Source organism: Myotis myotis, unplaced genomic scaffold (assembly GCF_014108235.1).
Source record: "Myotis myotis isolate mMyoMyo1 unplaced genomic scaffold, mMyoMyo1.p scaffold_m19_p_15, whole genome shotgun sequence".
Classification (NCBI taxonomy): domain Eukaryota; kingdom Metazoa; phylum Chordata; class Mammalia; order Chiroptera; family Vespertilionidae; genus Myotis; species Myotis myotis.
The window spans coordinates 43,291,944-43,309,136 of NW_023416319.1; the positions used below are offsets into that span (position 1 = coordinate 43,291,944).

A 17,193-nucleotide genomic window follows, 5' to 3' on the forward strand; every position below is an offset into this window, starting at 1 on the left:
AGACAAAGACAACAGTATGGCAATTACCAGAGGGAAAGGGTGGTGGGGGAGGCAGAAGAGGGTAAAGGGAGGATAAATGGTAATGGAAGGAGACTTGACTTGGGGCTTGAACACACAATACAATATTCAGATGATGTATCATAAAATTTTACCCCTGAGAACTAAATATTTTTATTAACCAACTAGAGGCCCGGTGCACGAAATTTATGCATGGTAGGGGGCTGTCCCTCAGCCCAGCCTGCAACCTCTCCAATCTGGGACCCCTTGGGAGATGTCTACCTGATGGTTTAGGCCTGATCCCAGTTCGGGCCTAAATTGGCCGGTGGACATCCCTCTCACAATCCTGGACCGCTGGCTCCTAATTGCTCACCTGCCTGCCTGCCTGGTCGCCCCTAACTGCCCCACTTGCCTGCCTGCCAGCCCGGTCGCCCCCAACTGCCCTCTCCTGCTGGCCTGATCGCCCACAACTGCCCTCCCCAGCCGGCCATCTTGTGATGACGTGAGGGCATCACGCGAGGGCACAAGGGCCTCCTAGGTTTGATTAGTATAAACGTCACCCAAATAAATTCAATTAAAAATTTTTTTTAAATGGGCAGAGGAACTAAATAGATATTTTTCCAAAGAAGACATACAAATGGCTAACAGGTACATGAAAAGGTGCTTAACATCACTAATCATCAGGGAAATGGAAATTAAAACCATAGTAAGATATTACCGCATAACTTTTAGCATGGCTTATCAACAAGACAAGACGTAACAAGTGCTGGCAAGACTGTGGAGAAGAGGGAACCCCTGTACACATTTGGGGGGGGGATGTAAATTGGTAGCCACTACAGAATACAGTACGGAGACTCCTCGAAAATTAAAAACGGAGCTCCCACATGAACCAGCAATTCCACGTCTGGTATTTATTCAAAGGAAATGAAAATAGAATATTGAAAATATGCCTGCACGCCCATGTTCATTGCTGCATTATTCATAGTAGCCAAGATATGGAAACAACCTAAGTGTTCATCAACAGATGAATGAACGAAGATGATGTGTGTGTGTGTATGTGTGTGTGTATGTATATATATATATGTATGTATGTATATATATATATATACATACATACATATATATATATAGAATGTTACTCATTCATGAGAGAGAAGGAATCCTGCCATTAGCTACAACATGATGGAACTTGAGGGCATTATGCTAAATGGAATAAGCCGGATAAAGAAATGCAAATACTGCATGGTATCACCTATACATGGAATCTAAAAAACAAAGTCCAACTCATAGGAACACCGAGTGGAAAAGTGGATGAGGCAAATAGGAAGGAGTTGGTAAGAGGGTAAACTTTTAGCTAGAAGATGACTTTTGGCTTAGGAGCTAATGTAAAACATGACTACAGTTGATAAGACTGTATTATGTAATTGAAATCTGCTAAAATAACAGACCTTAAATTTTTTCACCAAATAAATAAATAATTGAGGTGATAGATGTGTTAAATAACTGGTTGGGGGAATCCTTTCATAATGTATACATATATTAAATCACCACAATGTATGCTTCAAAGATCTTACAATTTTGTCAATAAAGCTGGAAAAAGGTCTCGCTTTGGCTGAAATGGAGGCTGGAGACTCAGAGACCTACCTACTCTGTCTTCCCTCTGTCTCTGTAAGCTCCATAGAAGATCATTATGAAGCTGCTGATCTAGTATAACACCTTTTTCAATTTGTATTTATGTTATATATGAGGAAAGAAAACCCAGAGGGGTATGAACAAAAAGTAAAACAGGTATTATATGTTAGACTAGCACTTAAAAATACATTTTCTTATTCAGTCCTCTAATTACTATCCTCTTTTAAAGATGAGAAAATCAAAGTCCAGGGAGTTCTACAACTTTTGGGAAGTCATTTCAGCAGTCTGTGGACCACTGGCGGTCTGTGAGGTCCGAAAGGTTGGCGACTGCTGAAAGTGGCCTGAAATCAAGCCTTCTGACGCTATTTTGTGCTCCTCCTACTAAATACTGATGAGGAAATATGCACTGAGATTTTTACATGAATGAGCTATTTTATGACGGTGATGTGACTTGTTATATAAATTCATAGAACCCTGTCTGAACTATTCAGAAAGGAACAAATCAAGTTATATAATGAACTTGCCTTCATTTGATAAATATTTGCATGCCTTGCTAAATCACATTGGTGATAAAAATATTGTCCCTACTCCATATTAGGTAAATATGACTAGGGGAGGAAAAAATTTACAAATAATAATAATAAATGATAACATACAAAATCATACAGGAATACCACATGATAGGGAAAGTCATTCACTGAGATGAAAGCAGAGAAGTTAAAAAAAAAAAGTAAGAGATGCCCTAGCTCCGTGGTCGGCAAACCGCGGCTCACGAGCCACATGCGGCTCTTTGGCCCCTTGAGTGTGGCTCTTCCACAAAATACCACATGCGGACATGCACGTACAGTGTGACTGAAACTTCGTGGCCCATGCAGAGAAGTCGGTATTTTGTGGAAGAGCCGGTATTTTGTGGAAGAGCCACACTCAAGGGGCCAAAGAGCCGTATGTGGCTCGAGCTCGCAGTTTGCCAACCACTGTGCTGGTTTGGCCTAATGGATAGAGCGTCAGCCTGTGAACCGAAGGGTCCCAGGTTCAATTCCGGCCAAGGGCACATGCCTGGGTTGCGGGCTCAATCCCCATAGGGGGCATGCAGGAGGCAGCCAGTCAATGATTCTCTTTCATCATTGATGTTTCTATCTCTCTCCCCCTCTCCCTTCCTTTCTAAAATCAATAAAATATGTATTTTTTTTTAAAAGTAAGAGAATGGAAGTAATTGAGTTAGGCCGTAAAGAATGGGGAGGATTTTGACAGGTAAGATAGGTTAGAGAAACTTTAGGCAAGAGGAAAAAAAAGAGCATTTGTATAGAGGCAGAGAAGTGAGGAATATGTTCAGAGAGCAAGCGGCATTTGGTTTGGCTTAAGTGTGGAAGATGAGGCTGAACAGATGGATGGACTGAGATGAGAGCACAGTGAGCCTAAAAAGGTTAAGAAGTTTGGGCACAATGAAATAAGCAGTGAGTGATCAATGATGACTTCTTTGCTATTTTTACTTTTAGTTTAAGAGATTTGAATACAAACTAGTACAAAAGATAATATAACAAATGTCCATATTCCTACGACCCAGAATTATAATATTGTCATATTTACTTCTAAATACATGATTATATTTATACATTTAACATTAAAAATATCAAATTAGTAACATGTATATGTACTTTATTTTTTTAAAACTATGTCTTTATTAATTTTTAGAGAGAGAGGAAGAGAGAGGGGAAGAGAGAAACATTGATTGGCTGCCTCCTATGCACACTCCAACTGGGGAGCAATCCTGCAATATGGGTATGTGCCCTGACCGGGACTCGAACTTGCAACTTTTCAGTGCACAGAGCCATGCTTTTATCTATTAAAAACATATATAAAGCTACTATTCCCTGTGATGACCAGCACCACCAGTGCCAATCCACTCTCTGCTCTAACAAGTATCCTTCTGGGCCCCTGTGTGTTTGTGGGGGTATTTCTATGTTGCATTTGCTGTTGGTTCTCTTTACCTGGAACATTATTCCCACAAAGACCTGTATGCCTCATTCCCTCACTTCGCTCACATCTCTTCTCATTGGAAGGGCCCCCTTAGCCAACCTAGCTAAAATAGCAGCCCACTTCTCTCTCCCATAGACAGCTTGTTCTTCAAAGCACTTACCACCATCTAATATCATGTAGTGGTTAACCATCTTTCTCCTACGCTAGTGTGTAAGCTCTATAAGGGCAGGCAGACTTCGGGTTTATTGGATTCCCCAGTGTCCGGAATAGGGTCTAGTACACAGGAGATACCCAAATTTATTTGTTGAATAAATGAATATATATGTGGTTTTCAACGGGGGACAATTTTGTCCCCCAGGGGACATTTGACAATGTGTGGTGACACTTTCGGTTGCCACAACTGGGGGTGGAGGGAATCCGATTGGCATTTACTGGGTAGAGGCTAAGGCAGGGGTGGGCAAACTTTTTGACTCGAGGGCCACAATGGGTTCTTAAACTGGACCGGAGGGCCGGAACAAAAGCATGGATGGAGTGTTTGTGTGAACTAATATAAATTCAAAGTAAACATCATTACGTAAAAGGGTACGGTCTTTTTTTTTTTTTTAGTTTTATTCATTTCAAACGGGCCGGATCCGGCCCGCGGGCCATAGTTTGCCCACGGCTGGGCCAAGGGATGCTGCTAGACATACTATGATGCACAGGAGAGTCACCCACAACAAAGAATTATCAGGTCCAAAATGTAAATAGTGCTGAGACTGTGAAATCCTGAATTAGCTAATCTCTAAATAAAGACATTGTAATTCATGTATCTATTATTGATAGACACTTAGATTGTGTGTAATTTTTCACTATCACAATCTCAAATACTTTTTTAGGAGAGGAGATTTATTTCAAACAGATTTTCCTGGCTCTAATAGTTGAATTGAAAGAGAAAGTAACTAGAAATTGAGAAACACATAGATATTGTCATAGCTCAAGGAATAAATAATTAGTGTAGGTGGGCAGTAAGAAAGAGGAATGCAGACACAAGATATTTAACAGGCTCTGGGGTCTCAGATTCAAGGACAGCCCAGAGGTCTGGGTGACAGAAGAATGGGGGTCCTATTAAAAGACAGTGGGGCCCAACCAGTGTGGCTCAGTGGTTGAGCATCAACCCATGAATGGGAGGTCATGGTTCAGTTTCCGGTCAGGGCACATGCTTAGGTTGCCGGCTCCATCCCCAGTAGGTGGCGTGCAGGAGGCAGCCGACTGATGGTTCTCTCTCATCACTGATGTTTCTCTCTCTCCCTCTCCTTTCCTGTCTCTGAAATCAATAAAATTTTTTTTTTAAAAAAGACAGTGGGAGGTAGTCTATGATATTAATTCAGCTATTTAAAAAATTTCAGCTATTCAAAAAATTGGAAATTCAAGAATAGGTCTGGAGGGAGATGTGAGGTTGGTTTTAAACTATTTAGAAATTATCTGGTTGAGGGAATGAAGGTCTCTCCTGCAACACAATTGAAATTTTAGACGTTTAAGCTACATGCAAGTTTTTGCCAATAGTAAAAATGTTGAGCCTTGATTTGGAAGCTGCCTGCTTCATCCTCTGTTTTATTTTTTAAGAATATATTTAAAAAAAGAAAGAATATATTTTCATTGATTTTTTTACAGAGAGGCAGGGAGAGGACAGAGAGTCAGAAACATCAATGAGAAACACCCATCAGCTGCCTCCTGCATGCCCCCTACTGGGAATAGAGCCCGCAACCGAGGTATATGCCCTTGATCAGAATCGAACCCGGGACCCTTCAGTCCGCGGGCCAGCACTCTATCCTAAACCAAACCAGTCAGGGATTCATCCTGTGTTTTAGACCTCCCTAAAATAGCTAACCACAGCCCAGAACTCCCACAGGAATTAAGCACATGGCTGGATACCAAATTGTCTGAGTGTGAGTCTTAGCTCTGTCACTTATTAGCTCTGTGTGACACTTGGCCAATTACTTAATCTCTCTTGGCCTCAGCTTCTCAGCTGTAAATGGGGAACAATAACAATCATACTTATTTCATAGGGTTGTAAGGGGGAACTAAACGAGTTCAAAGTGGCCTATGCTTTGTAAGTACTGAATACATGTTAGCTATTATCCAGTGATGATGATGGTAATAGCAATCAGTGCCAAGGATCAAATGCACAGCACCTCCTCTCCCCCAGCCCCAACCCCTTCAGTCATCATGATCCTTGCCATTAACTGTCTAAATATGTAAACTCCAATTTCTGCAACTATTCTTAAGGGAAAGCAACTTGTTAACTTCTGGCAGTTACCTTTCTGCTGCCATGATTAAGTAGTGACACACTCACCTTTCTGGCCGGTTTACTGAGAGTTGGAAGTAGTTCTTTGCCATTTCTAGTCTCTCCTGGTACTGTGCAGAACCTTCTATCAGTCCCTAAAAGATAAGAACAGCCTATCAGAACATTATTTACAGTGTCATTAACCCATTGTACACTATAAGCATCTGTAGACGCAAGCAGCGGACCTTCTCCATGCCACGTGCGTCTATTAAAAAAAATGTTTTCCCTAAGTGGCAGCCCTGACCAACTTTAAAATCATTTTTCATGAGAATTTTCAGCTGAAAATATTCAAGAACAACCAAACTGTAATATATTTATTTTTATAATATTCATTGGAAATTGATTTTTTATTTTTATTTTTTTTTAATTAAATCTTTATTGTTCAGATTATTACATTAGTTACTCTTTTTTCCCACCATAACTCCCCTCCACCCAGTTCCCACCCCAACCTCCGCCCTCACTCCCCACCCACTGTCCTCATCCACAGGTGCACGATTATTGTCCAATCTCTTCCCTCACCCCACAACCCTTCCCCCCCAAGAATAGTCCATTCCCTTTCTATGTCTCTGATTCTATTACAATTGCCAGTTCATACTGTTCATCGGATTATTTATTTCCTTGATTTTTAGATTCACTTGTTGATAGATGTGTATTTCTTGTTCATAATTTGTATCTTTACCTTTTTCTTCTTCTTCCCCTTCTTAAAGGATACCTTTCAGCATTTCATATAATACTGGTTTGGTGGTGATGAACTCCTTTAGCTTTTTCTTATCTGTGAAGCTCTTTAACTTCTGAATGATAGTTTTGCTGGATAAAGTAATCTTGGTTGTAGGTTCTTGGTATTCATCACTTTGAATATTTCTTGCCACTCCCTTCTGGCCTGCAAAGTTTCTGTTGAGAAATCAGCTGACAGTCGTATGGGTACTCCCTTGTAGGTAACCGATTTCTTTCTCTTGCTGCTTTTAGGATTCTCTCTTTGTCTTTTGCTCTTGGCATTTTAATTATGATGTGTCTTGGTGTGGTCCTCTTTGGATTCCTTTTGTTTGGGGTTCTCTGCGCTTCCTGGACCTGTAAGTCTATTTCTTTCACCAGGTAGGGGAAGTTTTCTGTCATTATTTCTTCAAAGAGGTTTTCAATATCTTGCTCTCTCTCTTCTTCTGGCACCTCTATAATTCGGATGTTGGTACACTTGAAGCTGTCCCAGAGGCTCCTTACACTATCTTTGTATTTTTGGATTCTTTTTTCATTTTGCTTTTCCGGTTGGGTGTTTTTTGTTTCTTCATATTTCAAATCTTTGACTTGATTCTTGTGATCCTCTGGTCTGTTGTTGGGAGTCTGTATAATGTTCTTTATTTCAGTCAGTGTATGCTTAATTTCTAGTTGGTCCTTTATCACAACATCGAGGGTCTCATTAGATTTCTTGAAGATCTCACTACATTTATCGGCAGTCTCACCAGTCTTTTCGAGGGCCTTATTAAGTTTATCGGTGGCTTCTAGACAGTTCTTTAAAGACCTAAAAGTGTGGTTTTGAACTCTATATCCAGCAGTTCGCTTTCCTCCCATTCTGTTGTTTGTGTCCTGTTTCTTTGTCTCGACATTTTTTATGCTTCGCTGTGTCGATAGAGTGCCTTTCTGTGCTAAGTGTCCCAATTACCTGAGGTAGACACGCTTGGTGCACCCCCTTGTGGGCTTTGTGCACAGTCTTGTTGTAGTTAAGCCTTGATTGTTGTAGGTATCACTGTGAGGAATTGACCTCCAGGCCAATTGGCTGTGAGAATCAGCTGTGTCTGCAGTGGGAGAACTTCTGTGCTGGAGACACCCCTCTGGGGGTAGACTTGCTTCAATGGGGCTTTGGTGCTCACTGAGTCTGCCCCCTGAGTGTGTCTATTATGGTTCCACGGAGCTGCAAACTGGATGGTCCCACTCTGACCGCAAATTGATTTTTTAAATTAAACTCAAAATATCGTGGCGTGTGGGGATGGTTTCCGTTTTGGATGCGTGGCAGTTAACTGGCTAAAATGACCTGCTTACCAGCAACTTTCCGGGAGGCAGAACATAGTCTATTGCTCTGGAATCATGAGGCCTGAGTCCGAGTCCCTGTCTCGTCATTAATGTACCTGTTTGGGCTCTGGTTTCTTCAAATAAGGGACTAGGTTAGAGGTAATGGTTCCTAATCATTTTCACTGTTAAGGGTCTCTTTCCAATTTGGAAGGTTTTCTGCCATTTTCTATTAATTAATTATTAAGAAATCATTGATTTATAATTTATAATTTATAAGATAAAGTACAAATAGAACCAAAATAACAGTATAATCCCACCTTAACTATGATTTTTCACATACATGCTTATAGTGGCATTTATACTTAATACTTTATACTCATTAAAAATATACTATAGCCTGGCTGTTGTGGCACAGTGGTTGAGCGTTGACCTAAGAACCAGGAGGTCATGGTTCGATTCCTGGGTTGCAGGCTCGATCCTCAGCGTGGGGTGTGCAAGAGGCAGCTGATCAATGATTCTCTCTCATCACTGATGTTTCTATCTCTCTCTCCCTTATCCTTCCTCTCTGAAATCAATAAAAAATTTAAAAATATAGATATATACTATAAGTGCTTTTACATATTGGTACACAATCTTTATAATCATATTTGTATGGACTTTTCTATTGCTTTGATGTTTCCTTAAACTACACTGTTCAAAGTGAAGGCTCTGAGTTTGAATCTTTCTTTAGCTCTTGGGACACACTACTATATTACTTTGTAGCTAAGGTTCTATATATTAATTTACAATGTTACCAGCAACGTATAGGAGTATTAATTTCACTATACTCTCAACAACACTGAATACCACTCATATCCTTTTTTACCTACATGAAAACAGTCTTTATTACTGTGCTCACATGCATATATTTACTACTGTGAGAGTGAATATGTTAAAATAAATTTACTAGTTGGTTTTTTGTAATTTTTTAAATCCCTATCTTTGCTAATTTTGCTATTTGGTGTCTTCATGTTTGCTTTACAGATTTGTGACAATCGTTCAATAGATACAAATAACTTTTATCACTTTAGAGAAATGTTATTAATTTTTCTAATACTGGCAACAATTCATGGACACCCCATCATTACCACTGAATTAGAATGGTTCCTTTAAATTCTAGCTCCTATAATTATGTTCCACATTAAACTTGGACCACAGGACTTTGAATCACTGGCTTGATTTTCCGTGAACAGTACAATTTAAAAAAGCATTGCCAAGTCCTACCTTAAAGTAATCGTTCTTCTTCAGACTGTCCAGGAAGCCAGCCCAGAGTGGTGAGGAAGTCACAGGGGATTTCTTGGAGTCAGAAAAATGTGGGTGACATTTGGAACACAGAATCTCAAACCCGTGAGCCTAGATGGAACAGACAATATTTTTATTATCAGGTTACTTTCTTTCCCTTTAGACACGCCCAAGAATTAGGTGACTGGACACAAGAACATATGGACATTTATAACACTTTTTGAAATTTATGAAAAATCCGACTCTATTTCCAAGTTTCTCAATCTCCGTAGATTACTAAGAATTATAGAGGAGAAGTAAGTAATACAAAACAAGATTGTTCTCTTCAAAGAGATTTCTTTTCTTGCTGATGATTAAACTAGAATTTAAATTCATTTGTTTGCTTAAAAAAAGGCTTGCAGGCTTCTCGTCAAACAGAAATTATCAATGAATTGATCATGGTCTCAGACATAATAAAGGGAGAAAAGTCACTTCATTTTAAGAATCCTTGCATTAAAAAAATATAAGTGCACATGGCAAAATAATTCCAACAGGGAGCGTCCCTGCTCACTGCAGAGGAAACGGCTGTTACCGACTTGTTGCACATCACCTCAGAAGTAATCCATGCACTCAGCGGATAGGGTGTCGCTGTGTATGCACATCCTCCTGCTCCATCCCTTTTGTCACTCAAGGGCAACATCCACACTGCTCTAAACCTGCTTTTTCTTTTTGTCATATGCCTTGGAGATCATTTTCTATGAGCACACATGAATTTAATCCTCTCATTTCATAGATAGACCATAATGTATCCGTTTCCCGACTAATAGACATGTAGGCAGTTCTCAATCTTTGCTACTACAAACAATGTTCATGAGTACCCTCGATGTCTCCGTGCACATGTGAAGTATACGGAGGAGAGATTTCTAGAAGCGAAGATGCTGAGCAGAAGGGTTTGTGCATTTTAAATGTTGAAGGATACTGACAAAGTTTGTTCCAAAACACTGAATCAATTTATACACCCATCAATGTTTGATAGTACTACCTCTTTCTCTATATAGTTTTACTAATCCAGTATCTATTATCAAACTCTTTGATACTTGCCAATCAAATGGTGAAAATACTACTTTGTATGTTTAATTGGCATTTATTTTATCATATGAGCAAGGGTCAACATGTTTCACGTTTGGATTAAAAATCTGTAGTATTTCCTATTCTCTGGACTATCTTTTTATGTTTCTGAACATTTTTTATTAATTGATTTGTATTTTTTTCATATTAACTTGTAGGAACACTATATATATTAAAGAAATCAGCTTTGTCATTTAAATTGAAAATACAGTATTTTCTCCATGTTTACTTTCTTTTGACTTTACATATGGGTGTTGTTTTTTTTCCACACAGAGAAATGTTTACTTTTTACACAATCAAATTTATCAATCTTTTCTAGCTTATGATTTCAAGTCATGCTTAGAAAGCCTTTCCTACGCAGATTATCAAAATTTCAAATTTTATGGTTTCAATTTTTTCATTTAAATACTTGGTCCAATTAGAATTTACTTTGGTACAGGTGTGAGGGAATCAACTTTAATATTCAGATGGCTTCACAGTAGTCCTATCATCATTTACTGAGTAATCCATTTTTCCTTCTTATTTGAAATGCCATGTTTTACCACATTTTTGCATAAATAGGATATATTTCTAAACTTTATATGCTGTGCCATTATTCTCTTAAGAGCCCTTATATACACAGGAAGAAAATAAAATTTTCCTGTTCTACTTTACCAGCTTCATGCCCAATTCATGGGCTCGGTACTGGGGATGAGATGGAGGAGGCAGTTTGAATCCACTCCGCCGGTCTGGTATAAACCTTTGTTGCATCAACTGTGCATACAGACATTTGGTGAAGGTGACCTAGACATTGAGACACAAAAAGACATAAGTCTTTTCTTAAAATTAAAATTGAATATTATTTCATAGTTAATAACTAGCTTCATTTATGAGCTTCAAATTCATATGAAAGGCAAAGGCCCCACCTATTCACTGCCAATATTTCATAGTAGTGGCTTTATTGAGATATAATTCACATGCCATAAAATGGACCTGCACTGTCTGCTTTTTAGTTATCACTAATGAAATTCTTATTAGTTACATCATATGGCAATTTTGATGGGTAGAAGATAAAAATAATTCTTTTTTTAAATGATTTTTAAAAAAATATATTTTTATTGATTTCAGAGAGGAAGGGAGAGGGAGAGAGAAATAGAAACATCAGTGGTGAGAGAGAATCATTGACCAGCTGCTTCCTGCACGCCCCCTACCAGGGATTGAGCCCGCAACTGCATGTGCCCTGACCAGGAATCCATCCATGACCTCCGGATTCATAGGTTAATGCTCAACCACTGAGCGACACCGGCCAGGCTAACTGAATTTTTTAGAGAGGGAAACATCTAATTAGTATCAATCAGTTGCCTCCCTTACACACCCTGACTGGGGATAGAACCTGCAACCTGGGTATGTGCCCTGACTGGGAATCGAACCTGCCACCTTTTGGTGCATGGGATGACACTCCCACCAACCGAGCCACGCCGGCCAGAGCTAAAAAATAATTCTCAATTCTCTAAAAGAAATTAAAAAAAAATTGTTTTGTTTTTTTAAAAATATATTTTTATTCATTTCAGAGAGGAAGGGAGAAACATCAATTATGAGAATCATTGATCGGCTGCCTCCTGCACAGCCCCACTGGGGATTGAGCCTGCAACCGAGGCATATGCCCTGACCAGGAATCAAACCGTGACCACACTGGCCAGGCAAGAAATGAAATGTTTTATGTTATGACAATTTGACCAAAAATAGCTAGGAAACATTGGGATATAAAATAGGGAGTCAGGTCTCTTTAAATCTTTCACTGGATGGGAGGAAAGAAAAAAGGGGAAAAAAGCATATTAACTTACAATGAGGAAACAGAATATTTTCATTTTTTTCAAGTGAACAATTAAAATAACATTCAACTCTCCAGTGAGACAAACGAAATGATCAAGAGTGATATCTTACCGATGTCATTATTCGTGTTTCAGGCAAGAATGTCTTGAAAATACGACAGGCTCGCAGGTCAATGGGGTCCCGCAGGTAAAAGGCCTGGACTCCTGCGGCCACCAGTCGGGGGCGCTGCTTTAGCACGGCCACGATGCCAGCTGGAAGGAAGCAGTGAGCTCGATGGAGGGAGGCTTGAATTTTTTCTGGGTATCTGTGACAAGTAACATAATTACTTTTACTTTATAATATGTAAATATCTAGAATTTTTATACCATTTACTTCTCTCTTAACATCTTATCTTGGTTCATCAACTGTGAGATAGAAAGAGTGACAAAAGAGTTAAAAGATAAAAATGCTGTGTATACTAAAAACTGCAGGAAAGAAGAGAGGAAAAGAGAAAAGTTGGGAGGAAATTGAATATTTTAAAAAAGAACTAAGGTGATTCAATAAAAACAAAACGAAAACTCTACTATACTTTTTTTACTTGTTTGTTTACTCTATTATACTTTAGAACAAGGATAAAATCAAATATTCTTCTAAAAATGGTTCAAGATATACTGAAACAAAGCTAAGTGATTTCTTTAAAAATATTTTAAAATTTATTTTTAGAGAGAGGAAGGAAGAGGGCGAGAGAAACATCGATCAGCTGCCCCCTGCATACCCTCTACTGGGGACTGAGCCCGCTAGGGCATGTGCCCTGACTGAGAATCCAACCGCAACGATGATGCCCAACCAACTGACCCACGCTGGCCAGGGCTAAAATAAATTTTTAATATTGTTAAGACCTGGTGGTGCTAAATATTTAATAAGTACTAAAATTTGAATAAATTACTATGTTACTAGACCTAGGCTTTCTCTTCTGACTAGAAGCTAAAGTGTCCCACACAGGTGAAAGAATTCCACAAATAGCCCCAGAACCACTGAAAAAACCTGAGCACATTTGCTCCTTTAAGTTTTTATTTCTAAAACCCTCAGAATTCTAATCTATGGATATAAATACTACTTTCTAAGGTAAATAATGTAAAAATATTTAGACTAAATTATAACGCTTTTAAATGGGAATTAAAAGATATATTATTTCTTGATTTTAAATTATCCTATTTAATAAGCCTAATATGCAAATTGACTGAACAGCAGAACGACCGGCAGAACAATGCACACTGACAACCAGGGGACAGACACTCAATGCAGGAGCTGCCCCCAGCCCGCAGGCCCCAGGCCAGCCATGGCTGGTGCCAGTGGGGTCTCCCCCATCACCTTACAATCAGCCCTGATCACCGGCCAGGCCTAGGGACCCTATCCGTGCACAAATTTCGTGCACTGAACCTCTAGTTTAAGTATAATTTGGTAGTCAATTTCATGAAGGATGAAGACAGAATGAAAATTAGTATTAATCTAGGTGAAATTCTACATTCAATGAAAGACCTGAACTGCCCTAAAGCATAAGGCTCCTTGACTAGCAATGAAAATGTTATTTTTTTTACCCTCTGATACGCCTATTCACAGCAGCTCGTACAGATTCTGAAGCCAAAATTTTTTCTGGGTGTGTTGAGATTATATTCAGTGCTTGTGGGATTGTTGGGGGTGCAGTCGGTAACCAGGATACTGCTCCAGGTTTCCTCGGTGCAGGAATAATGCACAATTCCCCATGGTAGAAAAACACCTGCAAAATATGACATTTTAGTTTTCATATGAGGCACTGCAACATGATTTTATCTCCCTAAGTTTTCCACATTTGTGTGTACTTACCCTATTAGCACTATTATCAGGATCCAACCATTTAGGGAGGTAGTCAGCAGCTTCTATTAACAAGAATTCACCATCATTGTCTTCAATCCTAATGCAAAAAAAGTTCTACTTTTGCATTCATAAAGCACATATTTGCCAGTAATTATACAGATTTTTTGATTAATATACTTGTTTATTCTAATATACTTTTTCATTCATCTTAGTAAATATCTAGGTATGTAGAGTGTGTAGATTGCTATTGTTTAAGCAAATGTTTAAGATATTAAGTTCGTTTTTTTAAATATGGAACGCTTCACTGAAAAAGACTGTAAGATTGTATGGGGGAGTTGGAGAGAAAATAAGTATACAAATAAGTAACAGTAGACAAAAGTATGAAAAAATATACAAAGTACCATAGGGTTTTAAAAGAAAAAAAAATCACATATAGCCAAGATTAGTTAACTCTTTATAGAAGAGGTATTATTTGGGCCTTGAAAGATAATTTTATTTTGCCTCAATTGTATAACTTTTATTTTATTTTTTAAATATATTTTTATTGATTTCAGATAGGGAGAGAGATATTATATATATATATATTATAGATATATAAAATACATATAATATTTATATATTTTATGTATTTTTATTAATATATAAAATAGCCCTGACCGGTTTGGCTCAGTGGATGGAGCATCGGCCTGCGGAATGAAGGGTCCTGGGTTCGATTCTGGTCAGGGGCATGTACCTTGGTTGTGGGCACATCCCCAGTAGAAGGTGTGCAGGAGGCAGCTGATTGATGTTTCTTTCTCATCGATTTTCTAACTCTCTATCCCTCTACTTTCCTCTCTGTAAAAAACCAATAAAATATTTAAAAAAGAAAAAATATATATAATATATATTAAAATATCTACAATTTAAAGAGCTTTTATAGGCCTGGTGTTTAGATATGAACCATCAATATGTAAATATCAGAATCTACACATAAAAGGTATTGCCCCTGCCCCGCGGTGTGGCTGAGTTGGTTGAGCGTCCTCTCCCATGACCTGGAGGTCACCGGTTTGATTCCTGGTCGGAGCACATGCCTGGGTTGCAGGATGGATCCCCAGTAGGGGGTGTGCAGGAGGCAGCGGATTGATGTTTTTCTCTCTCTCTTCCTCTCCCTTCCTCTCTCTGAAATCAATAAAAACATTTTTTTTAAAAGGTATTGCCCCCTCATTATACTTGTAAAGGCAGAAACTAATATATTTTATTTGTTCATTTAAAATTCTATCATTTATTAAGAAATTATTGATAATTATTTGTAGGTGTGATAACAGTAGTGTTTATTTTTATTTATTTATTTATTTAATTTAAAAAAAAAAAAATCCTCACTCCGGGACATGTTTTTCATTGATTTTAGAGAGAGAGGAAGGGAGAAAGAGAGAGAGAAGCATGACCGGTTGCCTCCCACAAGCACTGAACCCATCACCTTTTGGTGCATCGGAAGACACTCCAATCACCTGAGCCATACCAGCCAGGGCAGCAGTGTTTAAAATAACAGTTTGTATCGCTTAGACTTACTTCCTTAAGTATTTAAAGACCAAATGGCATAGCATTGGAGATTTGCTTTAAAATAATCTTATGTGATATGGAAGTAGGGGAAAGGTATAGCTAGAATAACCATGAGTTAATAATTTTTGAAGCTGTGTGACGGGTACACAGGAATTCATTTTTCCTACTTTTATGTATGTTTGAAATTTCTATATTATATGAATTTTTCAAATTTGTTGTTTTTCTTTTCATTCTGCTGGGGAAGAGTTTGGGTGGATAGAAAAAGATCAGAATTTGAGAGGTTAGAAACTAGGACAAGTGGTAAGTGGGTGAAACGCCCTCTGCTGGTACAACTCGGTCATTACAGAGAACTATCAGTTCCCATTTTTTAAAACTGAATTAGAATTTACTTTGCTATCTACACAATTGTTCACTGATATCTCTTTGAATTTCTTACACATATAATTTCTCAAACAAATGTTTAGCTATGGTCTAATAGACAAAGACATGGTAAAGATGTATGTGAAATATGTGGGACGTGTATGTGTATATGGAATTATTTTTAAAGATCTACAAGAAATCGGATGATGATTACTTCTGAGAAATCAAAGCAGTACACCCTTTGTATTGTTTAAATTTTGTTTAGCATGTGTATTTGTTGTTTCATGAGAATTAAAAAAAGAAAAGAAAACCTAAAACAAGTAGGTTTTGTTTGAAATATTTTGGAAGGTGAACTCTCCATTGATACTTTCATTCTTCCTCGAGCAAAGGAAGTCACAAAAGGAAAGAAAGAAAACACAGAAGTCATTTTAAAAATCATCTCAAATCTGTAAAATTTCTACCAGACCACAGAAAAAAATTTACTAAATGGATAAAAATGTCATAGTTTACAAGAATAAAGTAACTATACTACCTTGCTACCAATTCTGGAAATTCCTTTGTAATTTGCTTTACTATATAAACAATAAACCATTCATCCTCAATATTATCCCCAAACTTTGTCATGCCAAACATATGAGCAGGAACACCTCCTAAAAAACAAGAGAAAAGTAATCATATAAACAAATTAATTTGCCAGTGCAAATAAAAATACAAAGAATCATTCGATTAAACAAACATTCCTTGGTTGTGCTCTGGGTACTATACTAGGATCTGGGGTTGCAATCCCCAGCTCCTTGTATCTGAATAAGATACAAGAAGCCTATTCTTGAGGAGTTGAGGGTCCCAACAATAATAGACAACCAAGTCATCTCAAAACAAGACGATAAACAGAGGTATGCACTGAGGACTGTGGGGACATAAAGGATGTGAAATCTGCGTTATGCTCATCAGAGGAATGACCAGAAAGAAGTAGGCTTTCCAGGAAGACAGAATAGTATGTGCAAAGGCACAGAGGTTCTGTGAATATTAGGTAGCTAGATTTGGATGGAACAGAATTTTTACTGGTAAACAAGCATCCAATTATATGTAGAAATTAAACAACATACTCTTTTTAAAAAATATATATATTTTTTATTGATTTCAGAGAGGAGGGGAGAAAGAGAGAGAGATGGAAACATCAATGATGGTAGAGAATCATTGATCAACTGCCTTCTACATGCCCTGCACTGGGGATCAAGCCTGCAAACCCGGGCCTGTGCCCTGACTGGGAATCGAACTGTGACCTCCTGGTTCATAGGTCTACGCCAGCCGTGGGCAAACTACGGCCCGGG

At 38.3% G+C, this 17,193-nt stretch overlaps 1 protein-coding gene across 3 annotated transcripts in view; it reads right to left on the reverse strand.

Annotated features, from left to right (window-relative positions):
* Positions 1 to 17,193, reverse strand: part of LOC118670140 (dnaJ homolog subfamily C member 9) — an 84,509-nt gene that overhangs the window by 12,713 nt on the left and 54,603 nt on the right. For all 3 annotated transcript variants that reach the window (XM_036337059.1, XM_036337061.1, XM_036337062.1), the window contains exons 6-12: positions 16,395 to 16,512; positions 13,973 to 14,060; positions 13,708 to 13,886; positions 12,242 to 12,434; positions 10,973 to 11,101; positions 9,194 to 9,322; positions 5,939 to 6,024 (exon numbers count right to left, since the gene is read on the reverse strand). In XM_036337059.1, coding sequence (XP_036192952.1) covers positions 5,939 to 6,024; positions 9,194 to 9,322; positions 10,973 to 11,101; positions 12,242 to 12,434; positions 13,708 to 13,886; positions 13,973 to 14,060; positions 16,395 to 16,512 — 922 coding nt within the window. The remainder of the gene's footprint in view (positions 1 to 5,938; positions 6,025 to 9,193; positions 9,323 to 10,972; positions 11,102 to 12,241; positions 12,435 to 13,707; positions 13,887 to 13,972; positions 14,061 to 16,394; positions 16,513 to 17,193) is intronic.